The 27,874-nt window shown below is 43.9% G+C and overlaps 2 protein-coding genes across 2 annotated transcripts; both read right to left on the bottom strand.

Annotated features, from left to right (window-relative positions):
* Positions 1–545: 545 nt before the first annotated feature.
* On the bottom strand, positions 546–12,787 carry GARIN1A (golgi associated RAB2 interactor 1A). The gene is made up of 5 exons (XM_055420273.2): positions 12,635–12,787; positions 10,133–10,317; positions 9,067–9,313; positions 7,434–7,552; positions 546–744 (listed from the first exon to the last, which is right to left on the bottom strand). Exons 1-5 carry the CDS (start codon positions 12,785–12,787, stop codon positions 546–548), a joined length of 903 nt encoding a protein of 300 aa, XP_055276248.2.
* A 12,714-nt stretch (positions 12,788–25,501) lies between these two features.
* Positions 25,502–27,535, bottom strand: HILPDA (hypoxia inducible lipid droplet associated). Its single transcript, XM_088832504.1, has 2 exons — positions 27,376–27,535; positions 25,502–26,513 (listed from the first exon to the last, which is right to left on the bottom strand). Exon 2 carries the CDS (start codon positions 26,443–26,445, stop codon positions 26,230–26,232), a length of 216 nt encoding a protein of 71 aa, XP_088688630.1. The 5' UTR covers positions 26,446–26,513; positions 27,376–27,535; the 3' UTR covers positions 25,502–26,229.
* Between the last annotated feature and the right edge of the window lie 339 nt (positions 27,536–27,874).

The raw sequence follows: 27,874 nt of genomic DNA, 5'->3' as shown, positions 1-27,874 counted from the left end.
ACATTCATAGCTTTACACTTAACATAGGGTATGGGGGCAGGAAGACATACATTCTTGCTTGGGGTAAGTGGGGCACCACAAAAATATCTCCCAGTCAGTCGCCATCAGTCTCAGGATTTCTTTCATTTTGGACTTGTAGCAGACCTGTCTCTGTTCCCCTGACCTCTCCCTTGTAGGAGGAAGTTGGATTTCTCCGCAGGCCCTTTCCTTGAGACTGGCTTTTTTGGCTTTGCTTGGCTGCTTTGGGGTTTCAGTTGAGCAGACAGCACTTTTTTTTTTTTCCACTTGTTTCCCCAAGGAGTGAGCTATTGCTCCTAATTAGTCCTTCTCCAGCCTAGGGCCCCGCCCTCCCTTCCATAGCACAACCTACAGCAATTAGGGACTCATTCGGAGGTTTATTGATGGACGGATAGAAGCATCGTGGTATGAACACCATCTTACCTCTCCCAGGGTCATTTGGGCCACAGTAGGAAAACTCCACTGTAGAAGATTGTAACAAGTGCACTGAATGAAGCCGGGGAAGGCCACCCTGTTTGGGCTAGGTTTTAGGGTCCCCAGAAGTTCTCTCCCAGGGAGCTGGCTACAGGAGCCTGCATGCAGTACTCATCGACATTCTCTTGTTCCCAGAGACTGTGGCTCAAGGTGGCTCTCATGGGTATATTCGACATGACTGGGGTTGATGCTGGCGAGGATGTATTGTCGTTGCAGTTGAAATTGTCTATTTCAGTGGCACTGTTGGTGTTTCTGGAGTAGCGCAGGAATATTGAAAGCAACAGAAGAAAAAGAAAGCATTGGTAAGAATCGAATTTTACAACTGTTGTTTAATTATGTTTTTTTTTCAGCACAGATACCTTCAACCCAGATCTGGGTTGAAGTGAAAAGACACCAAAAAGCAAGTTAAAAATAACACACACTTAGTATTCAGAAATAAGCACGATGAGTTTTTTTCCCAATGAAAATAATTTTAGAGTTATTTAGCCAGAGACAGGTAATATGGACTAATAATCTAAAAATGTCTTTGCCATGAAACACCTAGAACTACTAGATAAAATATAATCAACATATTTTTAAATGTATCATTACATTTGTGAAAAGGTTGGCTTGAAGCTCAACATTCAGAAAACTAAGATCATGGCATCTGGTCCCATCACTTCATGGGAAATAGATGGGGAAACAGTGGAAACAGTGTCAGACTTTATTTTTGGGGGCTCCAAAATCACTGCAGATGCTGATTGCAGCCAGGAAATTAAAAGACGCTAACTCCTTGGAAGGAAAGTTATGACCAACCTAGATAGTATATTAAAAAGCAGAGACTTTACTTTGCCAACAAAGGTCCGTCTAGTCAAGGCTATAATTTTTCCCGTGGTCATGTATGGATGTGAGAGTTGGACTGGGAAGAAAGCTGATCGCCGAAGAATCGATGCTTTTGAACTGTGGTGCTGGAGAAGACTCTTGAGAGTCCCTTGGACTGCAAGGAGATCCAGCCAGTCCATTCTAAAGGAGATCAATCCTGGGTGTTTATTGGAAGGACTGATGCTAAAGCTGAAACTCCAATACTTTGGCCACCTCATGCAACAAGTTGAATCACTGGAAAAGACTCTGATGCTGGGAAAGGTTGGGGGCGGGAGGAGAAGGGGACGACCGAGAATGAGATGGCTGGATGGCATCACCGACTCAATGGACATGAGTTTGAGTGAACTCCGGGAGTTGGTGATGGACAGGGAGGCCTGGTGTGCTGATTCATGGGGTCGCAAAAAGTTGGACATGACTGACCAACTGAACTGAACTAAACTGAAAGTAAAAATCCCCAGGACCAAAAACTAAAGATCAGTGAGGTATGAGTTAAAGCTGGGCTGACTGAGGGACTGGCCAGTCTTGGTGACCCAGGCCCTGGGTTTATTTATTTTTTCATTTTGGCTATGATGAGTCTTTGTTGCTGTGCAGGCTTTCTCTAGTTGTGGTGAGTGGGGGCTACTCTCTGGTTGTGCATGCCTGGGTTTCTCATTGTAGTGGCTTCTCTTGTTGCAGAGCACGGGCTCTAGTGTGCATGGATTTGATTGTTCTGTGGCATGTGGAATCCTCCTGGACCAGGGATTGAACTCATGTCCCCTGCATTAGAGGTGGATTCTTAACCACTGGATCATCAGGAGAGGTCCGGGCCTTGGGTGTTTATGGCCATGTGGCCCAGGGGGTTAAGTATTGGGACCCAGCTCCTGGGACATTAACTTGAGAGAGTTAATTCTTAGATAGGTTGATAAGGAGTCTGAGGCTCTCAAGGAGGAGAAGGGAACAAACTTTTTTTTTTTTTTCTATATTGCTTTGTCTTAGTCACATAAGACATTTTCAACAATCTATTTCTTGTAAGACTAACTTTCTTTAAACCCAGAGCTAATGATTACACAAAACAACACATCTTGCTCAAGGGTATGTTTTTCCTTAAGCTTTGTAGTAATGATTATGTAACAACAATGTATCTTGCTTGAGGACATGTTTCTCCTTCTTAACAGGAAACTTCTGTCTAATCTTGTTATCTTATGTTGTGGGAGTGGGTCTGGTAAGACCTACTCTTAGTGAAAGGAAGAAAGTGAAGTCGCTCAGTCCGACTTTTTGCGACCCCATAGACTGTAGCCCACCAGGTTCCTCCATCCATGGAATTTTCCAGGCAAAAGTACTGAGTGGGTTGCCATTTCCTTCTCCAGGAGATCTTCCTGACCCAGGGATCAAACCGGGGTCTCCCGCATTGCAGGCAGACACTTTACTATCTGAGCCACCAGAGAAGCCCAAAGTGAAAAGTGAAGTTGTTAGTCACGCAGTCATGTCTGACTGTGACCCCATGGACTTTAGCCCCCCAGGCTCCTCTGTCCATGGGGATTCTCCAGGAAAGAATGCTGGAGTGGGTTGCCATACCCTTCCCCAGGGGCTCTTCCCTGCTGGTTACTAACCAACTGAAAAAGTATATAAAGCCTTGCTAAGACTAGTGAGTGGGGCACTCTCTGTCCCCCTTCTGGTGTCTATGTCAGAAGCTTTCTCTGTCCCCTTTTCACTGTATTAAACTTCTGCCACATGGAGCTCTGAGTGCCTGAAGCCTTGACCCTGGTTCTGAAGCTAAATTCTCTTCTCTGGGAGATCACGAATCTGACACCGGTCAAGATATTTGCATAAGTTCAGGACTTTCAAAGCCACCTTCTTGACAAAAGGGGATACCAGGGACTTGCCTGGTGATCCAATGGTTAAGAATACACCTGCTAACACAGGGGACACAGGTTTAGTCCCTAGTCTGGGAGGATTCCACATGCTACTAAGCCCGTGCTCCATGGCAAAATAAGCCACCGCAATGAGAAGCCCATGTACTACAATTAGAGAGTAGCCCCTGCTCTCTGAAACTAGAGAAAGCTCGTGTGTATAGCAGTGAAGACCCTTGCAGTAAAAAATTAATTAATTAATTTAAAGGGACAGGGAGTACCAGAAAGAAATCCATCCAGTGTTAAAGTCAACATGGATACTGGGTCAACTATACCAACTTGGATTCTGGGTCAAAAGTCCCTGTTGAAAATCCTTATCCTTGGGACTGTCCCAATACTGGTTTGAGATCTGAAATGATCAGGGTCCAATAACTTCCAAGCTGAGAAACTAATGTAAAAATTTTATCCTGAGCCATTAATCTTTCTGAGGCATCCAACAGAAGCAAACTTACAATGGTTCTGTGGGGTCAAACCCTGCCCCTCCAATTTAGGCCAATATGAATCCCACAGATATAGGCCTGTTTGAGAAAAGCTCAGATAAAATATTACAGCTACAGATAGCCCCAAGGCCCAGAGGGTCAGTATCTATGTGAGAGACAGCAGAGAGAAGCAACAGAGCCTCTGATGTGCCTGTAAACAGGAGGGCTTCTACATTGCCTGCAGCTTCTCAGGAGAAAGTACAACCAGCCAATTTGGGAAGAAGGAAGCTGGGGAAGTAAGTGCAAGGGGTCTGTGGCATAGTCTGAAGAGGCTGTTGAAGTATGTGCCTGAAGAATTCTCAAAACCACCAGAACACTCTCCCTTGCAGGACATGGCCTCTGGAAATGGAATCCAAATTGAGTAGGACAGGAACAACAAAAGGAAAGGAAAGAGAAAAATCAGTTAAACATAGGAGAGAGGAACACGGCATGGGAATCCTAAAAAGCTTAAGTCCATAAACACTTCACAAAAACAACACAAGAGGGAGCTCTGAGCCCAAACCAGACAGCTACCTTGACCAACCCCTCACTCGCAAAGGTTTAGGAAAACCGTTTTGCATAAAAACAAGCATCAGAATAGGATCATAATCCAAGGTCATACAAAATTATCTCAGGAAGAAAGAGGCTATGAAGCATCTTAACTCTTTACGGACAACGAATGCACGCTAAAAAGATGTGCCTGCAAAACAAAGGAAAACTGCCACCTAGCATTTCAAAACAAGCTCAGTTAAGACAATGACAGAGCATATGAAAGAACCAAGTCAGTCAGAATTTAAAGATTTATAAATGCGGTGACAAAATTGAGAAAAGAATTAGACATTTCTAAAGAAACAAAAATTACTTCCAAAATGAAGGAACACGAAAATGAACAAAGCAGCTAATACTTTAAGAGAAAGAGAAGAAGAAAAAAAAAAAGAAAGAGAGCGAAAGAAAAGAGCAAAAGTCCTCTCCTTGAGTTTCAGAAATAAGAAAGTGAGAGGGCGAGGGTGGGATGATTTGGGAGAATGGCACTGAAACATGTACATTATCATATGTGAAATGAATCACCAGTCCAGGTTCAATACATGATACAGGATGCTCGGGGCTGGCACACCGGGATGACCCAGAGGGATGGTATGGGGAGAGAGGTGGGAGGGGGGTTCAGGATGGGGAACACGTGTACACCCATGGCGGATTCATGTCGATGTATGCAAAACCAACACAATATTGTAACTAGTTTCCAATTAGAATAAATACATTTATATCTTTTAAAAAAGAATAAATGATTCTAGACTGAAAAAAATAAATAAACCAGCCTATTAAAAAAAAAAGAAATAAGAAAGTGGCAGGCAATTAGATAGCAAAGATGATCCAACCCACATATAGTGAGCGTAACTTAAGAGGAAATTTTAATACTATAAGTCAATAAAACTATCTTGAAGTCAGAAAAAAAAAAAAAGACTGCCAAGTACATATAAAGGTGAACCATGACCTGGGAGGTGCTGAAGGACAGGGAGGCCTGGCATGCTGCAGTCCACGGGGTCGCAGAGAGTGGGAGACAGCTGAGTGACAGAACAACAAATGGCCTGGGGGAACTCACCTGGCGTGACCACCACTGGGACCCCGCCCCAGAGCGAGGCTGTGGAAGCTCTGAGAGAGAGGATGTGTGACGAGTCCTTTGTACAGAGCTGCTGCCTTGTCCCACCCCAGCTGAAGGAGGGAGGCTTTCTGGGACCACCCAGAGCCCTTGAGCAGTGGTCCCCAGGGTCTGGGAAACTCAGTAGTTGGGGGCACAACTCCTGCCCAGGGAACATGGAGAGTGGGAGAGATGGGAGAGAGGGTTTCTTTGATGATGGAGTGATGAGGATCTGTGTGCCTCTGTGTCCGGGAGGCACGGTCCTCCCTCCAGTAGCCGGTCATTTCTGAGGACCAGATGTGAACTGTACCAGGAAGACAGCCAGCCTGGAGCCACTGTAAACCCTGCCTGACTCCCTTAAAGGGGAGGGGACACTGACAGCTAGTGCCTGGTGGGCATGGATGCCTGCAGATCCAGGGCCTGGCAGCAGAGAGTTGGGGGGCTTGCCTTGGGGTGAGGGGTGTTAAGTGCATGGTGCCTGCTAAGTTGCTTCAGTCCTGTCTGACTCTTTGCGATCCTATGGACTGTAGACCGCCAGGCTCCTCTGTCTATGGGGATTCTCCAGGCAAGAATACTGGAGTGGGTTGCCATGCCCTCCTCCAGGGGATCTTCCAAAGACGGGGATGGAACCTTGTCTCCTGCATCACAGGTGGATTATTGACCTCTTAGCCACCGGGGAAGCCTGAGGGGTGGTAAGTAGGGGACTTCAAATAACCCGAGAAAGCTCCTAAGAAAAAAGGACAGTTTCAAAATCAAGAAACAAGGGGCTTCCCCTGTGGTCCAGTGATTAAGACTCCACCTTCTAATGTAGGGGTTGCAGGTTTGATTCCTGGTCAGGGAACTAAGATGCCTCAAGAACAAAAAGCCAGAGCATAAACAACAGACACAATATTGTAACAAATTCAATAAAGATCTTAAAAATAGTCCACATTAAAAAAAAAATCATAGGGACTTCCCTGGTGGTACAGTGGATAAAAGTATATGGGTTTGATTCCTGGTCCGGGAAGATTCCATATGCCATGGAGCAACAAAGCCCATGAGCCGCAACTACTGAAGCCCATGCACCTAGAGGCCATGCTTCGCAACAAGAGAGGCCACCACAATGAGAAGCCTGAGCACCACAACTAGAGAAAGCCATTGTGCAACAACAAAGTCTCAGCACAATCAAAACTAAATAAATAAAAATTATATTTTAAAAAATCTTCAAAAATCAAATCAAATCAGGAAACTGAAGGAGAGGAGTGACAATTCAGTCCCCACAAAGAAGGGCCATCATAATATATAAGGCCATGCTGACTGAAGGGGGGTGATGTGGCCACTTCATAATTTTGATAATTTTCAGGCACTGGATGTTTTAATTTCAGAATTGAGGCTGCTTTTACAGTTTAAAGGGACCAAAGAGCCCTTTTATATTCTAAGAAGGAGCCCATATATGCTTAGGGGGCCTGCCCAGGGACCAGCTTTTACTCAGGAGCAAGAGGAAGACTTCTCCCACTGAAAAAATTATAAAAGGAAGAACAAATTTTTGCATTTTGATGATACCCTCCAAGTTGTACTTGTTCAATGTATTGACTGCATGATCTTGTGTTTTTCCATCACTTGGTTTTTCTATCACTTGTTACAGAAAGAATCTAACACAGTGACTTAGTAGATAGTAAAGCTTTGGAGCCAGCAGTAGTCTCTTCTATGGGTTAATATCTATTCTGTCCATTTTACAGAATAGACAAGTGAGGCAAAGAGGCCTCAGGATTGTCTTACCCAAGGGACCCTTGTGAGCTGTGACTGTCAACATCTAACTCCATGAGTCTGCTTTTATCACCCTTCTTTGAATTAACCTATTCATCCTCATTCCTTTTACTGAACATCTTCCATAAGGAAACACTGGGGGTTGCCTAGGGAATATTTAGATTAAGCAGCCACAGATCCTGTTTCCAAGAACAGGCTTATAATAAAATGAAGGGGAAACATCACATGTAAAATTCTAAAGTGAAAAGAAGGAACTGAGATGTGTAGGCAGAGGGTGTCACTGATCCTCCACCCACCATGACTCTAGGCTGTGGGAAAGGGATGCCAAGGCAGCCTGCATGGAGGACCCACCTGTGTACTGTGAGCTGGGAAGTTCCTGAGAGTTTCAATAAATGGTCACTGTTCTGCTCGGCGGCCAACAGCACGGAGCTTTCACTGGGCTGGGAGGACGACGGCAAGCTGTTTTCAGACTGGATGAGAAATTGACAGTCAGATGACTAGGTCTGATCTCCAATAGCTCTTGGCTCCTCAGGCCAGAACCTTGAAGAAATTCACCTGTGTCTTCTAGCCTAGTCCCAGGAACTGTTCCTTAAACATTAAGCCCTGGAATCATCTGACCAAAAACAGGGCCCCTAGCAGGATTTCCTCCTCTCCCTGATGGACTGCTTTGGCTACTCTGCCTAGAGCCAAGGTCTGATCCTTATGAGTAAGAGCAGCAGAGCTGTAAGGGCTGACTTCGAAGTCAGTGACCACGTACCTAAAGCATACCACTTAAACGTGATGAAGCAAGTGTTTAGATCTTGAAATCTGGAGGTTTAAGGCTATCTGATTTATCATGCTTTTCCTTCTTATGCTTCTACCCTAAGCAGGTACTGGGAAAGCCTTCTGTATGTCAAAAGAAGAAAAGAAGCCTTAAATAAACTAAAAGGGAAAACCAAATCCTTAGAGCAAATATTTGCAAAAACTCATGATTAAAGGCTTAAAGTTCCTGACATATAAAAAGCTCTGTTTTATAAATCAACTTAGAAAAATGCAAAGTTGCCAACAGAAAAATGGCCAAAGAATGCAAAAGATAGTGCAAAAAAAAAAAGTCAGCATTCAAATTCATTGAAAATCAAAGAGCTGCCACTTTTTTTTTTTAACCAGTCATATTAGACAAGAAAAATGTACGCTTCTCAATTGTGATAAGAATACAGTGACACCGTCACTCATATTATTAGAGAGAGTATAATTTGGTATGAACTTCCTGGAAATAATCTGACAATATGTATTGAGAGGCTTAAAATTGTTCACACCCTTTGAATTCTGCTTCTAAATCTATTCTGGGAAAACCATCAGAAATGTGGACAATACATTAATGCTTGTTTTAGCATCAGTTACAATAATGAAAAGTTAGGAATTACTCTGAATGTCTGATATTAGAAGAATGGTGAAGTAAATTTTAACTCATTCATACAATTGAATAGCATGAAATTATCAAAATGATATGTACAAAGGACTTTTGAAAGAAATGGGAAATGCTTATATGATATAATCTAAACTGGAAGAAAAAGCAACATTGAGAAATATATTTATATATGTAATGTCCTCAACAATATAAATTAAAAATTAAGATGAAAGACTAAAAGAATATATGCCAAAATGTTCCAAATGATTGCTTAGGGCTAGAGAGGAGTGGGGGTGATTTTTCGATAATTTTCTGATTTTTCTTCAGTGAACATTATTGCTTTATAACACTGAAAAAAATAAAAAACCAGAAAACAATTTTTAAGTGAGTTCAGTACTTTATCACTTTTTAGGAAAACAAAATTACTTTTTAACATCTGTAGACCTCAGTGTGGTGTGTGCTATCACTGACTTGAAAAAGAAGGCTGCTGATCCCCACACAGTGCTAGACTCCAACATTCATCCATTCTCCAGAGATGGCATGTCTCCAATTCCCAGCCGACCCTGTGGATCTTGGCAGGATCTTGGTGAAACTTACTGTTTCTGTTGAGTGGCAGGGCAACTTGGGCACCAGGCAGTGAGAGATTCGGATTCTTGGATCTTTTGTGGTGATGGACAGACCTCTCTGCAGAATTTTCACCAAACGGATCCAGAACTGAAACACGGTCTCTGGGTGTTTTTCGTGGAGCCTCAGGTAGTAGATCTTTTCAGTCACCGTCCTAACCCTTAGGATGCGTTGAAGCCGGTCATAGATTTGCAGTTCCACATACTTCAGGGGCAGAATCCTGGGCACAATCAGGAAATTTCCATGACAGAGGCCCCAGTGGTTTTAATGAACCTTGCTGGGTCAACTCCATTAGACTCTTGCCTCTGCTTGGGGGATGCTAGAGAGCGAAAGCTTGTGGTCTGAGGGTGGAAATGATCACTAAAACTCGTTCTTCTCTGATTTCTAGAGCCTTGGTTATTAAAGAATCTGCTCAAACCAATAACAATGGCTGATGGTTGATGTATAAAATTTCATTTAACCCTCACAACAACGCTTTGATGAAGGAAAGATAAGGAGTGTTAATTCTCTGTTACAGAATTTGAAACTGTGGCTCAGAGAAGCTGAGTGATTTGCCCAAGCTTAGATCTTCTTAAGTGGGAACAGGAACTAAGATTTTCTGACTCCATCTCCAGGTCTCCTTCTCCCTCTTACTTCTGCCCCTGAGTAACTGCTGAAAGAGTCAGGAGAAGGATAGAGGTCTGGTATTTTACATTCAGTATTTTTTTTCAATTTCAATACTTCATAATCCTATTTGACTTTCATATCACTCACCTTTCTTTTTGAAAACCTCCAAGTCTATATTGACAAAACAAAAAATAAGCAAAAGGAAGCCAAGATTCTCAAAAACTAGGAAGAGACAGGGACTGGTGCTCTACCCCAGCACCAAGGACAGCACTTGGTACATACAGACATGAAATAAATATTTGTTAAATGAACGAAGTGTACACAGTTTATAAGCTAAGGAACACTGTCCTTTCTTCTTGTCTAGAGACCAGTGGCAAAACAACTCAGTTGTTCACCCAGCCCCCTCCAGCACCTTCCTCATATCTTCCTTTACCTGCTGAGGGTGATGACTGGGGCACTCCCAGGTGTGCTCCAGGTGGAAAACTGACCCTGGGGCCAGGTGACGTTGGCCATCAGGAGGATGTTGGGGAGTGGCAAGGAGGGTACGGATGAGGTCACCCCAAGGATCACAGTGGTTGGCCCTTCACAGTCATCCATCCAGTTCCCGGGCTTAGTGACCTAGAAGTTAGCCCCAGGCACATGGAGTCAGAGAGAAACAGAAGACAGGGTTGGAAGATTACAGGTGCTAGAAAGCAGCACTTCAATTTGGCAACAGGGTTGGAGCACCTGTGTTCCTGCACACCAGGCTGGGCCATGACCTGCCATCTATCCTTCGCGTGGGTTCTCCCCAAAGAGACTTTAGGTCATTGGCAACAGGGACTTGGTCACCCTCCTTCGTGTCCTTTGCATGACTAACTTTAAAAGGATGTGCTGGTAAGACAAAGCTGATCACCATTTTATTGCTCCGTCCTTGGGCAGAAGAAGGCAGCACAGGTTTCTAATGATCTGGAAGGGGGTTTATGCAAAGAAAGTTCCAGAAGGGGAGGAGAATGATGAAAAAGCTGTTGAATGGGGAAGACCCAGGCAGCCCAACTTGAGAGAGGTTTGGGGAGCTTCCCTCAAGATGATGGACAGTCTGACTTGCTGCTGGGTCCTGAGAGGAATAAGGACCTGTTCTCTTGCAGTGCTCAGGGCTGTGGCAGGACAGGAAGATGGCAGCCTGGCACTTGGGCTCAGGCTCAGCTGAGACACCCCCACACCTCACTATCCAGGACAGGCAGATAAGCACCAGCACTGTAGCATCCAAGGAACCACAGGGATCAGGATCTCAGGGGTGACCCCTATATTCCCAAGACCAGAGGGCCTTCTCCCAATGTCCCAGACTCTGTAAGACCATCAAGGCCATTCACAGCCTGAGATGGATCTGGGCAACAGGGGAGAGCCCCAGCAATGCCTGAAATGTAGGTTTCCACAAGCCTAGTAGATGGTACTCTGAGAAAAGTGAATTTTGATTTTGAGAAGACAAAAGAGTAACATTTCTAGAAGCCCATGTTGTGGAATGAAATTCATATGTTCTACAAAACACAGAGGGCCACACACACAGAGTCATACATAAATGTTTGCGGGTGATGTTTCTTGGCAGTGACGGCTGTGCTGGTGATGCTGAGGAGAGGGGAAGGAGGGAGCAGCATAGCTCTCTGGGCTGGATCGTTTCAAGGCAGCTTTTAGCTCTGATGAGCTAGCTTCAGCAGGCAGGCTTTTCACCTCCCTGGCACAGTCTGAGTCTCCTGGGGAAGCTCAGGGATGGGGAAGACCTGGAGCTCTGAACCAGCTCGCTGAGACCTGGGGGACCTCATCAGAGAGGCTCACCACTCTGTGAGCCTCCGACTGTCTCCAAATTAAGTTCAACACCCACCTCCGATTATTTCCACCTTCTCTCCCAGGGTTCCTCATCACTTTTCAACTCCATCAACTAGATTCCTGACTGCAGACCCTCACTGTGCCTTCCAGCCTCCTGGCTTCACCCAGGAGCTTGAAAACCTTTCCCTCTGCCGGAAAGGTTTTCCCTGCCAACTCTTCTGCTTACCAAAGTCTTAGGAACACCTCAAAGAGGTGCTTTCCCAGAAGCTTTCCCAGAATACGGGGAAAGCTTCCACAACCGCCCATGTCGAGGGCTTGCTCTGCTCATGCTATAGGGCTCAGTGGGTCCAAACCCTCTGACATAGAGCTTTCTTAACAACTACCATTTCACATTATGTCCTTTGAACCTCCAAAGTCACAAACTTCTTGGCCAGGGGCACTATCTCATCTCTCTTTGCATCTCCAGCCCCTCACATAGCTTGTTGACAAACTGGCGATGCTATACCTGCCACAGAGCACAGGGGCGTCACCAGCCAGACCACTGGAGGGAGGTGGGGGAGCACCTTGGTGAAATGTCACACGGATTGAGATGACCATCCCATGCTCTTGATGGCTCCATGCTTGTCAGGCCACACTCACTCACTTGAGTGGGTCATATTACTACTCTTCTGGGGATCAGTAGAATCTGGGCAAGGCTAATTTACCCAGGACCTTGCTCTCATGCAAGGGTGTTTGTAAGACATCCTAGAAAGGAGGAGGTGGGGTTTCAGAGCAGAGATTCTGACAGTCACCTTCACCCCGTTTAACCAGTTGGTATGCACTGGCGGCCCCAGAAGGTGCCTGTGGACCCCCACCTCACCCTGGAAAATGGGTCCTGCTATCTCCTTCTGCAGGTATAACTCTATTTCCCAAAATCATCTGACCTGCAGGGAGGCCTGTGATGCTGTAGGCACAAACTGAGGTGAAATTGGGATCTAGACACTCCTGTTTTCTCTGGCTCTACCTGCTTCTCTGCTTCTTCCTCCTCCCCGCAGCTTTCAAAGGCTGTGGCATCCGGGGGTCAAACCCTGGGAACAGGCTTTGGGGTGCAGGGGCAGGGGGGTTGAGGGGAGCGGCCCTGAGCACACAAGGGTACCTGGATGAAGATGCTTTCAAACACCACTGAGTCAGAGAACAAGTTGAATTCTGGAGAATGAATGAGTTGACAAAGGAGGCCATCTTCCACCCCAAGCTCCACTCCAGGGCCTGGCTCCCTGACCTCAGGTGGGAGGCCCCGAATTTTACTCATTGGTACTTGGGAAGAATGGGCTGGGGAACATCTCTGGGGCTCCACACAGACCCAGCCCAACTCCAAGGTGATGTTGTGACCTCTCCTTCCCCCACCTCCACAGTGCCACCCCTCCTGATGTAGGGCTGCCCCCACCCCCGGCTGGCGGGTGGGGGATGCTGCGGGCTCACAATGGCAGGAATGACATCAAGGAATGTGATGGGTAATGACAGGCAAGGAAGGTAGAAAAGAGACAAGGAAGGACTGGCAGTGAGCAGGGCGTGCCCCCCCTTTCCTGCTCACTGCAAACCAGCAGCAACGGAGCCTCCTCCACTCCTCACTCAGCCTCCTCACCCGCACACAAGGAGAACGATTCTCCCGAGGTTGCGGCCTGACTGTGAGCTGCCAGAGTAGCAAGGAGTCTCTCTGAAGCCTCTCACAAAAACTTTCTCTATATGTGTGACCTATTCACCCAAATGCCAGGCCTTCACCAGGCCAGGGGAGGTCAGGATGGGGGCCACAATTCAGCCCAATCTTTCCTCCCCATCTCATGAGATGAAAAAAAAATTTTTTTTAAACATCAGGTTATTGACAAAGCAAAGAGGCTTATTTATTTGGAAGCTGTGAGCGAATAAGGAAGTATGATACAGTGTATGCTGGAGCAGCAGAAAAAAGATCACGAAAACCAACTGTTATCTTTTTAGGAATTTGAACGAGCCAGTTAAACATAGCCATTAGTTAAAATTTAATAATATAAACTGATAATATTAAATAAGTTATATAAAAAGCAAGGTAATAGATGCCCAAACTCATCACTTCTTAATCATTTTACGTCTTTTTATTCCCTTGGGGTTATTGGTTTCTATTGGTAGGAACGATATATAATGAGCTACCATTGTTTCTCTCTTTTCAGGGTATACAGAAAGTTCACAGTGTTTGCTGTCCTGAAACCAGCCATGCTGGGAGGTGTTTACATGATGGAAATCAGCCAGTGCTAAAATCTGGCCTTAATTTATTGCCATTGTGATTGTCTACCGGGATAAAGAAAATGTTAATGATGCTAATTAGAAGAGTTTCTACAGCTGTTACATTGTGGACACAAAGAAAAATCTGAGGAAATGATCTTCCAGTATTTGAAAGGTATTATCTAAATTAGCAAAGAAGGTGCTGGTTCCAAAAGGCAACTTTGTTATTTCACATTCCCCTTATTCATGAATGTAAGTGGAAAAATCAGCCACCATTCATGTCAGAACTACAATGGCTTGTCAGTTACACAGGTTGGCTAAGAACACAAAAATCCAACAAAAATACATGAAAGCTTTCTATGAGAATCAACTGGCATCTGAAAGTTACAGTAGAATATTGTATAGTCTATTGTTGTAAACTGTGTGCTTTAAAGTAAATTTTTATTAAGTAAAATGTTATAAGGTAAGATTTTTTTAAAGAAAGAAAAAGTATACTTATATGTATTTCCCCTTTCCACCACCCCCTTGGAAAGCTGGTGGTTAGACATTTAACAGCACACCACTGTGGTGGTACCGACTACTCCTCTCCCCACTGCAATTCTTTCCCTGGTTCCAGGACACAAAACTTTCACTTAAAGACATCTTCAGGTAGCATGGAGGAGGGATGAGCCATTTGTTACCTCTCTCAGACGTTGGCTGTACAGCTACAGGCTCTCTCACTTGGTGCTTTAACAGGCCAAGGGGTGTTGAGTTCTCTCATCTTTTAAACTCTCCACCCATGGCTGCGCTTGAATCTTCTGGTGCCTCTCCTATCAGAAGGGAAACCCGCTTCTCATTGTTTGCCCAAAGCTGTGACATCAGAAGCAGGATTAGCTTACTTCTTCTTAAGACTCACTCATTGGAAGAGAAAATCTTTCTCTTTTATTGATGCAAAGTCTGTAAGAGCAGAGATTTACACATTCAAACACTTCAGGACTTTCGTTTTCTTGTCTCAGTGTACTCTCTGACATTGTTTCTCCTTTCCTTGTAAAAAGAAAAAAAACAAACAGGAAACTTATCACAATGTTTGTAGCATAAACCAAAATTTAAATGACACAGAGAACATCAGCGTGACCACTTACTTGTATAGTAAGTTCTAGTGTTAAGTGGAAGAATGCTCCCTGAAACACTGCTTGCAGTAACAAAAGACTGGAGACAACTTAAATGTCCATCAAAAGGGCAGCAGTTAAATTATGATACAAACCCTAACCTTAACCCTAACCATAATCTATGATGAGGTAATGGTTTGCAGCCAATGAAAGAATAGGAAGCTTTATATATACTGATAAGGAATGATTACCAAGACATTAAGTTAAAACAAGATGCAGAACAGTATATATAATATGCCATCACTCGAGTAAAAGGAATTTAAAAGAATAGATACCCATATGAACATGTTTGAACATGCCCAGAAACTTCTGGGAGGATAAAAATGTGGTTGCATTACAAAGGGTAGGGCACTGGCAACTGTGGTGAAAAGAAAGGTCTTATTTTTCACAGGATATATATATATATATACACAAATACACACATATATATACATATATGTAGTATTATATAATATATATAGTATATACTACATACATATATTATATAGATGTCATTGTGTATATATCATATATTTATTATTATATATAATACACATATTATATATACATATATATACACATTATATATATACATTACATATATACACTTATATGTATACATTATGTATAATATATACATTATATATACCTTATATATTATATATATTATATATAATTAATAATTAATAATATTAATTAATAAACAATAAATAATTAATAAACAATAAATAATATAAAATATAAATAATTAATAAGATAATAACATATCTTATAATATAGATTAATAAACAATAAAGATAATAACATATCTTATAATATAGTATATATTATTATTACTATATTACTATATCATATATAATACATACACCTTATAATATATATTATATATACATGTGTATATTATATATACATGTATATTATATAATATATATATGTATATAGTATACATATTTTTATATATTTGTATATACATAGTCAAGGCTATGGTTTTTCCCGTGGTCATGTATGGATGTGAGAGTTGGACTGTGAAGAAAGCTGATTGCCGAAGAATTGATGCTTTTGAACTGTGGTGCTGGAGAAGACTCTTGAGAGTCCCTTGGACTGCAAGGACATCCAACCAGTCCATTCTAAAGGAGATCAGTCCCGGGTGTTCATTGGAAGGACTGATGCTAAAGCTGAAACTCCAATACTTTGGCCACCTCATGCAACGAGTTGAATCACTGGAAAAGACTCTGATGCTGGGATGGATTGGGGGCGGGAGGAGAAGGGGACGACAGAGAATGAGATGGCTGAATGGCATCACCGACTCAATGGACATGAGTTTGAGTGAACTCCAGGAGTTGGTGATGGACAGGGAGGCCTGGCGTGCTGTGATTCATGGGGTTGCAAAGAGTCGGACACGACTGAGTGATTGAACTGAACTGAACTGGACTGATGGTCCTATAAATATTTGCTGAGAAGCAACTATGTTTGCCAAGGTATGCCACATGTTGGAAGAACCATTACTAGCTCTAAAAGTCTGATCAGGGTTGTGGACGTGGTCAGGGCTGTCTTAGACATAACTCCTTACTTGTTGAGGTTAAAAAAAAACATATTTGAAGAAATAAGGGTGGGAAACTTTCCAAATGTAATAGAAACTGTAAACCTACATCTATACAAAGAATAAGAACACTAAAACTGTAAATATGTAACTAAACCTTAAAAATATACATATTAAAATGTATATTATAGGGCTTCCCTGGTGGCTCAGATGTTGAAGAATCTACCTGCAACTCAGGAGACCCGGGTTTAATCCCTGGGTTGGGAAGATCCCCTGGAAAAGGAAATGGCTACCCACTTCAGCATGGACAGAGAAGCCTAGAAATTGTAAATATGTAAGCAAATTTTTAAAATATACATATTAAAATATATATTGTATATAATTTTAAGAGTTCTTTAAATAAGCTGTTTAAAAAATTACAACAATATAATATGTAACATCAAATTTAGAACACATGCAGAAGTAAAATACATGACAAGAATGGCACATTGAATGAGTGTGGAGATAAAAATGTACTGTTGCATGGCTCTGACATTATACGTGAGTGGTATAATACCATTTGAAGGTAGACTGTAGTAAGTTGAAGATGTCTATTGTAAACCCTAGAAGAGAGAAACCATTAAAAAAATTAAACGAAAGAGGTATAGCTAATAAATCAATCAGTCAGTATCAGTTCAGTCGCTCAGTCGTGTCCGACTCTCCGCGACCCCATGAATTACAGCACGCCAGGCCTCCCTGTCCATCACCAACTCCCAGAGTACACTCAAACTCATGTCCACAGAGTCGGTGATGCCATCCAGCCATCTCATTCTCTGTCGTCCCCTTCTCCTCCCGCCCCCAACCTTTCCCAGCATCAGAGTCTTTTCCAGTGAGTCAACTCGTCACATGAGGTGGCCAAAGTATTGCAGTTTCAGCAATAGTGGAGGTGAAATACAACACTGAAGAATTTTCAGTTAATCCAAAAGAAGAAAGAAAACAGTAATAAAGACAGTTAATGCTCAGTGGTGATTTATTTTTAAAAACTATTTTAATATATGTTTTATTAATTTTTTTATTTTGCCTGCGCTGGGTCTTCATTGCCACATGTGGGATTTTGCCCCTCTTTGTTGGGGCATATGGGTTTCTCTTATTGCAGAACATAGGCTCAAGAGCACAGGATCAATAGTTGTGCCACACGGGCTTGGGTGCCCTGTGGCATTTGGGACCTCCATTCCCTGACCAGGGATTGAACCCAGGTCCCCTGCTGTGGAAGGCGGATTCTTAACCACTGGACCACCAGGGAAGTCCCCCAAGTGATGAATGCTGAGTCATCAAGTCAGTATAGGTTTGCCATATAAAGCAAATCAAGTTTGTTGGCATTATTAATACTCTGCATGCAAAGCAGCACATAAAACAAGCATTGTAAGTTATAGCCATTTTATAATTTTAAATTCTGTTACAATAAGTTTGCTTAGGAAAAAAAATCTCACATGTGCCCACATAAGAATTACCTCGAGGGTGATAAAACTCATTATTGACTTATTTTTCTTTACTGCATTTTGAAGAGTCCTTGATAAAGGAAAAAAAGAAAACAAAAGACAAACCCTTGACGTAGACAAAAGAGCTGCATACTGGAACAGACCACCAGTTAATTCAATGATATTATCTAAGTTACTTAGTTTCCTTCTGTTTCCTCTGTGGTAAAATGACAAGACACCACCCAGTACACTGGCAACCAGCCACACGTGATTACTAAGCGCTTGAAATGTGGCCAATCCAAATGCAGGTGTGTTGTAAGTGTAAAATACTCACCAATACAAATACACACTTAGAACGAAAATAAAAATGTAAAACATCTCATTAATAACTTTTCATGTTGATTACATATTGAAATATTCTTAATGTATTAGGTTAGCTAAAATTTGTTTAAAATACCTTTTCCTGTTTCTTTCTTTTTCATGTGACCACTAGACAATTTTAAATCATATATATGGCTTGCATTATACCTTTATTGGACAGTGCTAAACTAGATCGTATCTTCTAGTCCTTAAAATTCTGATACTATCCTAAGCTTTAGGAGTGCAGCTCTTCAAACCCAGAAAGCATACATTTAAACCAGTTCATTCTCTTCATTCCACTAGATGGCACTAGAGTTACAGCTTCAAGCTAACAACGTATTTTAAAATAGTTGCAGTTCTCTAAACATGTGCTTAGTTTCAGCTCCACACCCTTACTCACACTATTTGCTCTACTGGGAAACTCTTTCCTAACTAGATAGCCTATTCATTTTTTAAAAACTCAAATCCTCTGGGACATCCCTGCGGTCCAGTGGTTAGGATTCTGAGCTTTCCCTACCAAAGGCCTGGATTCAATCTCTGGATGGGAAACTAAGATCCCACAAGCCACGTGGCACAACCAATATAAAGAAATTAAAAAACAAAACAAAACTCAGATCCTTAACATCCATCTCCTGTCCATAAATAACTTTATGTAACCACTGTCCTTTGCATATTATTCTATAATAAAGCCATGGAATGTTTACATGCATCCCCCCTTCTATCCTGCATGTTATCTGAGATAGGTAGTGATGAGATTTTAGCTGATGCCTGGCATCCGGCACACAGTAGGTACTATAAGCAATGTTATCAGGATAGGCCAAGTTAGGAAAAAGTCCACATCGCAGTAGCGTAAGACAACAAAGGGGCACTTCCCTGGTGGTCCAGTGGTTTAGACTCTGCACTCACGGACCAATCCCTAGTGGGGTAACTAGATCCTACATGCAGCAACTAAGAGTTCACATGCTACAACTAAAAATCTTACATAACACAATTAAGACCTGGCACAGCCAAATAAATAAATAAAATACAATGTATTAAAAAAAAAAAGACAAAGTTTTTTTCTTGTGTACATGTTCATCGGGGATCAGCTGAAGGCTGTGCTCCACAACCTGTACTCCAGGACCTACGTTAATGGAACAAATCCATCTAGAGCCTTGCTGGTGACTGTGGCAGAAGCAAAGAGGGCTTTGGAGGTTTCTGAACCTGTGCTTAAGTGCACCAACCTAGAACTGACACAAATCATTTCTGCTCACAAGTTATTGGCCAGAACTAATTATATGGCCCCATTCAACACAAGGATGTCAGAAAGTGTGATTCTATCATGTGCTTGGAAGGCAAGGGCAGAAATATTTGAGGAATGTTAATGATCATCTTTCCAGTAGTCATGTACGTATGTGTGAGTTGGACTATAAAGAAGGCTTGGCGGCCAAAAATTGATGCTTTCAAACTGCGGTGCTAGAAAAGACTCTTAAGAGTCCCTGGGACAGCAAGGACATCAAACCAGTCAATCCTAAAGGAAATCAACCCTGAATATACACTGGAAGGACTGACGCTGAAGCTGAAGCTCCACTACTCTGGCCACCTGATTTGAAGAGCCAGTTCATTGGAAAAGACCCTGATGCTGGGAAAGACTGAAGCTAGGAGAAGGGGGCAACAGAGGATGAGATGGTTGGATGGCATCATCAACTCAACGGACATGAGTCTGAACAAACTCCAGGAGATAGTGAAGGACAGGGAAGCCTGGTGTGCTGCAGTCCATGGGGTCCCAAAGAGTCAGACACGACTTAGTGACTGAACAAATGACTACTAATAACCCTTCTAGTCAATCTTTGAGCTCACTATTTCTCCTACAAGGAGAACACATTCACTATATGTTCTCCCACAAAGGAAACAACCCAAGAATTCCCTTCAGTCACAACGTCAAGTTCAAATTCAAGAATCTGCATGATACACAATAGTTCCTATTGACAGTTTCAGATGTGGCTTGAGCTAGAGAACGATAAACTCAAACAAGCCATGTGCCACACATCTAATGTACTCTGGTGGAACAGGGACAGGATAAATGCAGTCAGGGGAGTGGGGACAAATGGAAGACACAACAGCCTAGTGACTGTGATGTTCCCCTGTGTAGATGTGATGACAGTCCCTTACCTGCAGCAAAGGGAATAGTTCTTGATTAGCTCTCAATTCTGCTTCTTGGGAAGACATCCTTAGGCCATTGTTCTCTGTTTTAAGCTGCAAAGTTTTCAGGGCGGTTGCTGCAGTATAACCTAATTTGTCCTGACTGGTAAGGAAATCAGAATCTAGAGAGGGGTGTTGTTGCTGCTGCTGCTAAGTCACTTCAGTCGTGTCCAACTCTGTGCGACCCCATAGACGGCAGCCCACCAGGCTTCCCCGTCCCTGGGATTCTCCAGGCAAGAACACTGGAGTGGCTTGCCATTGCCTTCTCCGGAGGGGGGTGTTATATATTATTTAAAAAGAAACACTTAATATGTATGAGTAACTAAGGTGGAGGACAGCAAAGAAATCTTACTGGAGGCTGGAAGGTCAGCAATCCATGTTACACAGCAGCAAAGCATTTGGTAAAATTGTGGCCTGCAGTAACTTAGATGTTATACTTTAATAATGTACCTAATAAGCTAGGAGAGTCAAGAGAATAGAATTTTAGCAGCAGAAATTGGATACAGTTGGCTGTCACTGACAACGGACCCCAGGATGAGGTCAGAAGAGAATTGGCCAGCTTGCAACAAGGTAAAGGGATCGAGAGAGACTATGGATGTCACAGGGGTTCACAGAAGCAACTGCTTCTCATCCCTAAGTGCATGCTCAGTTGCTCAGTTGTATCTGATTGTGACACTATGGACTGCAGCCCTACCAGGCTCCTGCCCATGGGATTTCCCAGGCAAGAATATCTTGGGTATTGTGAGTTGCTTTTCCTCCTCCAGGGCATCCCTAAATGGTAAGAGATAAAATGGAGATGCTTGCAGTGACAAAAATCACTCAAAAGAAAATTCAAACTCAGCTTTGTTGGTGTGGTAACCAACAGTCCTGGTTTGACCAGAACCATCCCAGTTCTTAACACTGAAAATCCAACAACCTAGGAAACCCCTCTGCCAGGCACAGGGACAGTTGTTTACCCTACTCATCACATCTCTGTTGAAAACTCTGAGTAGTTTAAACTGTTTTAGAGCCAAGACCTTATTTAATTGATGGCACTCAGTAAGCCATTTCCATTTAGCTAAACTGCTTGGGAAAGAGACTTCAGGTGCAGGTCTCCAACCAAAAGACCAAAGTGCCCCAAAGTAGTTGTAGAGGCATAAGAATGAGAAAAGACACCAAATCTAAGAAAAATGTCTAGAAAAATAAGACCAGGAGCTGACTGTGGCTCAGATCATGAACTCCTTATTGCCAAATTCAGACTGAAATTGAAGAAAGTAGGGAAAACCACTAGACCATTCAGATATGACCTAAATCAAATCCCTACAGTGGAAGTGAGAAATAGATTTAAGGGACTAGATCTGATAGATAGAGTGCCTGATGAACTCTGGTTGGAGGTTCGTGACATTGTACAGGAGACAGGGACCAAGACCATCCCCATGGAAAAGAAATGCAAAAAAGCAAAATGGCTGTCTGAGGAGGCCTTACAAATAGCTGTGAAAAGAAGAGAAGCGAAAAGCAAAGGAGAAAAGGAAAGATATAAGCATCTGAATGCAGAGTTCCAAAGAATAGCTAGGAGAGATAAGAAAGCCTTCCTCAGCGATCAATGCAAAGAAATAGAGGAAAACAACAGAATAGGAAAAACAAGAGATCTCTTCAAGAAAATTAGAGATATCAAGGGAACATTTCATGCAAAGATGGGCTCGATAAAGGACAGAAATGGTATGGACCTAACAGAAGCAGAAGATATTAAGAAGAGGTGGCAAGAATACACAGAAGAACTGTACAAAAAAGATCTTCACGATGAAGATAATCACGATGGCGTGATCACTCACCTGGAACCAGACATCTTGGAATGTGAAGTCAAGTGGGCCTTAGAGAGCATCACTATGAACAAAGCTAGTGGAGGTGATGGAATTCCAATTGAGCTATTTCAAATCCTGAAAGATGATGCTGTGAAAGTGCTGCACTCAATATGCCAGCAAATTTGGAAAATTCAGCAGTGGCCACAGGACTGGAAAAGACCAGTCTTCATTCCAATCCCAAAGAAAGGGAATGCCAAAGAATGCTCAAACTACTGCACAATTACACTCATCTCACACGCTAGTAAAGTCATGCTCAAAATTCTCCAAGCCAGGCTTCAGCAATATGTGAACCATGAACTCCCAGATGTTCAAGCAGGTTTTAGAAAAGGCAGAGGCACCAGAGATCAAATTGCCAACATCCGCTGGATCAGGGAGAAAGCAAGTGAGTTCCAGAAAAGCATCTATTTCTGCTTCATTGACTATGCCAAAGCCTTTGACTGTGTGGATCACAATAAACTGTGGAACATTCTGAAAGAGATGGGAATACCAGACCACCTGACCTGCCTCTTGAGAAACCTGTATGCAGGTCAGGAAGCTACAGTTAGAACTGGACATGGAACAACAGACTGGTTCCAAACAGGAAAAGGAGTGCGTCAAGGTTGTATATTGTCACCCTGCTTGTTTAATTTATATGCAGAGTACATCATGAGGAACGCTGAGCTGGAGGAAGCACAAGCTGGAATCAAGATTGCCGGGAGAAATATCAATAACCTCAGATATGCAGATGACACCACCCTTATGGCAGAAAGTGAAGAGGAACTCAAAGGCCTCTTGATGAAAGTGAAAGAGGAGAGTGAAAAGTTTGGCTTGAAGCTCAACATTCAGAAAATGAAGATCATGGCATCTGGTCCCATCACTTCATGGGAAATAGATGGGGAAACAGTGGAAACAGTGTCAGACTTTATTTTTTTGGGCTCCAAAATCACTGCGGATGCTGATTGCAGCCAGGAAATTAAAAGATGCTTACTCCTTGGAAGGAAAGTTATGACCAACCTAGATAGCATATTAAAAAGCAGAGACATTACTTTGCCAACCAAGGTCTGTCTAGTCAAGGCTATGGTTTTTCCAGTGGTTATGTATGGATGTGACAGTTGGACTGTGAAGAAAGCTGATTGCTGAAGAATTGATGCTTTTGAACTGTGGTGCTGGAGAAGACTCTTGAGAGTCCCTTGGACTGCAAGGAGATCCAACCAGTCCATTCTAAAGGAGATCAATCCTGGGTGTTCATTGGAAGGACTGATGCTAAAGCTGAAACTGCAATACTTTGGCCACCCCATGCGACGAGTTGACTCACTGGAAAAGAGTCTGATGCTAGGAGGGATTGGGGGGGGGAGAAGACGGGGATGACAGAGAATGAGATGGCTGGATGGCATCACCGACTTGATGGACATGAGTTTGAGTGAACTCCGGGAGTTGGTGATGGACAGGGAGGCCTGGCGTGCTGTGATTCATGGGGTCTCAAAGGGTCAGACGGACATGACTGAGCGACTGAACTGAACTGAAGAATGAGAAAAGACACCAAATCTAAGAAAAATGTCTAGAAAAGGGCATCTATGGCATGAAACTGCCTGAAATCAGAGATAAAAAGCCAACTATATTTCTGAGAGTACTCTGCTACCAATACAAGTCACATAAGCCCAGCCAATCACAAAAGACCAAAGAGTACAATCATTTATCATGTGCCCAGAAGGTGAGAAGCTGGAAATACTTGCCAACAGCATTAAGAATTATCACAGCAGAATAAATAAAAAGAAAAAGTGAAAGTGAAGCCGCTCAGTCGTGTCCGACTATTTGCAACCCCGTGGACTGTAGCCTACCAGGCTCCTCCATCCATGGGATTCTCCAGACAAGAGTACTGGAGTGGGTTGCCATTACCACTGGTTTCTGGGCTATGTGTTAGTCACTCAGTTGTGTTCGACTCTTTGTGACCCCATGGACTGTAGCCAGGCTCCTCTGTCCATGTTATTTTCTAGGCAATCGAGGGATTGAACTCAAGATTCTTTACCATCTGAACCACCAGGGAAGTCTGGGGTAGTGGTTTAAGTTTAAGAACACTCCGGAAGAGGGCTTCCCTGATGGCTCAGTGGTAAAAGAATCTGCCTACCAATGCTGGAGACACGGGTTTGATATCTGATCCAGGAAGACCCCACATGCTGAGGAGCAATTAAGCCCACAGAACTATTGAGCATGTGATCTGGAGCCCAGGAGCCACAACTGCTGAAGCCCACGTGCCCTAAAGTCTGTGCTCCCCAAAAAGAGAAGCCACTGCAGTATGAGAAGTCCAGGCACTGCAACTAGAGAGCAGCCTCCACTCTCCTCAATGAGCCCGCACAGCTGCAAAAGCCCAGCACAGCCAAAAATAAAATAAAGAACACTCAGAAAGTAGAACTGGTTTAGCAGAGGACACCATGCACCATTCTTACGCTTTCAGTTCAGTTCAGTCGCTCAGTCGTGTCCAACTCTTTGCAACCCCATGAATCACAGCATGCCAGGCCTCCCTGTCCATCACCAACTCCCGGAGTTCAAACTCATGTCCATCGAGTCGGTGATGCCATCCAGCCATCTCATTCTCTGTCGTCCCCGTCTCCTCCCACCCCCAATCACTCCCAGCATCAGAGTCTTTTCTAGTGAGTCAACTCGTCGCATGGGGTGGCCAAAGTATTGCAGTTTCAGCTTTAGCATCAGTCCTTCCAATGAACACCCAGGATTGATCTCCCTTAGAATGGACTGGTTGGATCTCCTTGCAGTCCAAGGTTAGCAAACGTAAATCAAACTCACCATATACAAAAGGACGTGTGCACCAAGATGAGTGTGTTAATTACCATACTCAGAGGAATAAATATGCTTCAATATTGAGTGGGGATGAAGAAGGGAATTCAAGGGAAAAAAACCGACAACACTCGATTTTTCTGGAAAGTCCACAGCTGTTAGGCCTGGGAGAGCAGAAACCATCATCAGTGAGGCACAGACATTTCACCAGCTGACCTGAAGAACAATCAGAATTGAACAGATAAGAACGCAGAGAAAAAAGCACCTACCGGACTCGAGTCTTCTCCAGGGACTGAAGCTGAAGGGTTGTCAGAAAGGATCATTTTTCTTTTTCTTTAGAGATGGTTAGAGTCAAGAGAAAACTCTAATAGCCTTGGCCTAGGCTGGGACAACTGGTTGATACAGGGCAGTCCCAAGTGTGCCTGCCTCCACGTTCAGAGGTTTATTTACCTTATGATTTAAACAAAGTGTTTTACATACTTTTCTGCTCCCATGCTTTAAGATGTGAAACCTCAGATGTGCACATTAAAACCCTTTCCTACCACTAATTCCAAGGGCAGGAGTCAACAAGACACAGAGTAGAAATACATATTCAACTTTATTTCATTAGAAAAATGTATTTAAGCCACATGGTGGCCAAAATGCCCTTGTCCCAAGCAGGCGCTGTCATTCCCCTGCCCACTTCAGACCAATACACACACACACATACTCGCTAAGTTGGAGGAAGAACTTTAACAAATGTGAAAATGAGAATGGGACACAGAAGATTCCACCTTCCTCCTTTCTACAGCCAACCACACAACTCTGAACTGTTATCTGCACAGAGGAGCTCTCATGGGGAAAAAACTGAATACCAAGTAAACTGACCATAAGACACCCAAGTCCAAAACAATTCTTGGCAGATGCTTAGAAAGTAGAATTGAAATTAACACCATCTCCCAATAGCTGAAGTTGCAGCACAAGTCCTCATCTAAGAGAAGACAAAGCCAGGCTGCTCAGGATAGCCAAGCATACGGCAGGCTGGGGAGGAGAGTGAGATCACTCCATTCCACAGCCACAGGCCACCCACCAAGATATGTGATTAAACAGGCTTTTTCCAGAACAAGGAGTATTCAGATGAGGTCCTTTGAGGGCCTAGTTAACAGTTCTCTGGTAACACTGATGTGGAGCTTGCCTGCCCAGGAACTGGTAGAGCTGGTGGTATTTTGAACACTGTTCCAAGGTTATAACCGGTGGAGGGAGGTCTTATCACACCCCTCTGGATGGATGGTCTGGAAGGCCCTTGGGGGCTCTGTGTTGGCAAGGTGACCTCTGGTGGCCCAGGAGCTCCCAGGAGACGGGCTCTCCAGTAAGCCCTCCAGGGACTCCATCAGTCTAATGAAGATGGAGAGCAGGGTCAGCACCCCACCTAAGAGATAGAGGTTCAACATGGGCTTCATGGCTTCAAGGATTCCACTCCTTTGTAGAACAGTAGAGCTGCCCTCTGCCTCTGGAAGGCCTCTGGATCCTGAGAAGAGAGAGGTGAGGTTAATCTCCAACCTTCTGGGATATGCGTGCCTCTGACCTTGAGGCTGGAGCTATGCAGGTGGCCAGCCAGTCAGGGAGGCAGGGGCCAGGGCAGAATCTCCAAGTAAATTTACACTGTAAAGGCCATGGCTCCCACTGGCTGTGGAACGACTCAGCTTCTTGGACTAATTCAACAGCATTCCTTAAAACTTTTACTCCTGCTTTCAGGTATAGAGAATCCCTGTTCCACAGTCCAGGGACCACAAACCTTCCTGTTGTAAAAACCCAGTTATTTTTTGGGGGGGAAGGGTGTGGGGGTTGGGGGGGTCGATTGTGGGAATATAAGAACGTGTCCTTGAGAAACCAAAAGCAACCTGCCTGGAAACCTCCTTCACATCTCAGTCAGGTGTGAATTAATCATAAACTTTTAAAAAGTCTAAATAATCCTAATGGAGTAAAATATATCAAGTTCACTTATTTAACAAGTACGCCCTGAACACCCACAATGTGTTAGGCACCCTGGATGGCACTAAGGCCACTCGAGGCCCTGCAGACACAAACCCGGCCCTCATGCACCTTCCAGTCTAGGGTGGGACAGGCAAGAAAACGGGCAGTTCCTACAAGCAACAGGAAGGAGATGCTAGGTATGCTCTGGATTGGCACGGCATGGGGTGGGCACACAGATCCTAGTTAGGGCCACCCCTGGAGAAAGCTGGGCGGAGTGGCTGAGTGCGACGCCAGGTGGGGACGAGAAGGGACGCTCCCCACAGCGCAGTCCCAGGCAGGGGAACGCCAGGAGGCCCGCGGGGCACTCAGCCCAGGGGACGGGGGCGGGGAGCCGGGAAGCCTACAAAACCGCTCACCTCCAGGAAGAAGGTCCAGGAGCCGTCCGCTTGCTGTAATAACAGGTCGTGCGGAGTAGGAAGGAAAGTCGACCCACGAGATGCCCAGCCAGACGCCTCTCTGCAACTAAAAGCGCAGCTTGCAGCGAAACTCTGAGCTAGGGCCACACGGCCCATTTATAGCCGCGGTGCGGCCGGGAGCCCGCGCGCGCGCACTGGAGCCCTGACGCAAGCCCGCGGCCCCGCCCCTAGGCGAGGGCGGTCTGGGGTACCAGGCAGTTCTCAGCAGCTTCGGTCAGGGCTGTTTCTAGAAACACATGCTGTGCTACTCTGAGTCACTGAGGTGGACATGGCACCAAGCGTGTATATTAACTTCAACTGCCTTTTCTAGCTGCAGGAAACGTTTGATGGAATTAGAAAGTCATTATTCCCGCATACCAAGTCGATGGAAAACACACCTAAAATGGTGCAATCCAAGGGCTCGCATACTGCGCGGGATGAGGTCCGGCGGGCGGCTGGG

This window comes from Moschus berezovskii, chromosome 3, assembly GCF_049115385.1.
Source record: "Moschus berezovskii isolate FMDL1 chromosome 3, NW_MosBer_1.0, whole genome shotgun sequence".
In the NCBI taxonomy this organism is placed as follows: Eukaryota; Metazoa; Chordata; class Mammalia; order Artiodactyla; family Moschidae; genus Moschus; species Moschus berezovskii.
This window is presented reverse-complemented; position numbering and strand designations above follow the sequence as displayed.

Bases quoted from the DNA above. Each gene is read 5' to 3' on its own strand.
- GARIN1A (XM_055420273.2), bottom strand. From the start codon at position 12,787: ATGAGTAAAATTCGGGGCCTCCCACCTGAGGTCAGGGAGCCAGGCCCT. The intron at 10,318-12,634 runs GTACCCTTGTGT...GCTAACTTCTAG, and splicing joins TTGAAAGCATCTTCATCCAG to GTCACTAAGCCCGGGAACTG. The intron at 9,314-10,132 runs GTAAAGGAAGAT...GATTGTGCCCAG, and splicing joins CCAGTCATCACCCTCAGCAG to GATTCTGCCCCTGAAGTATG.
- HILPDA (XM_088832504.1), bottom strand. From the start codon at position 26,445: ATGAAGCCCATGTTGAACCTCTATCTCTTAGGTGGGGTGCTGACCCTG.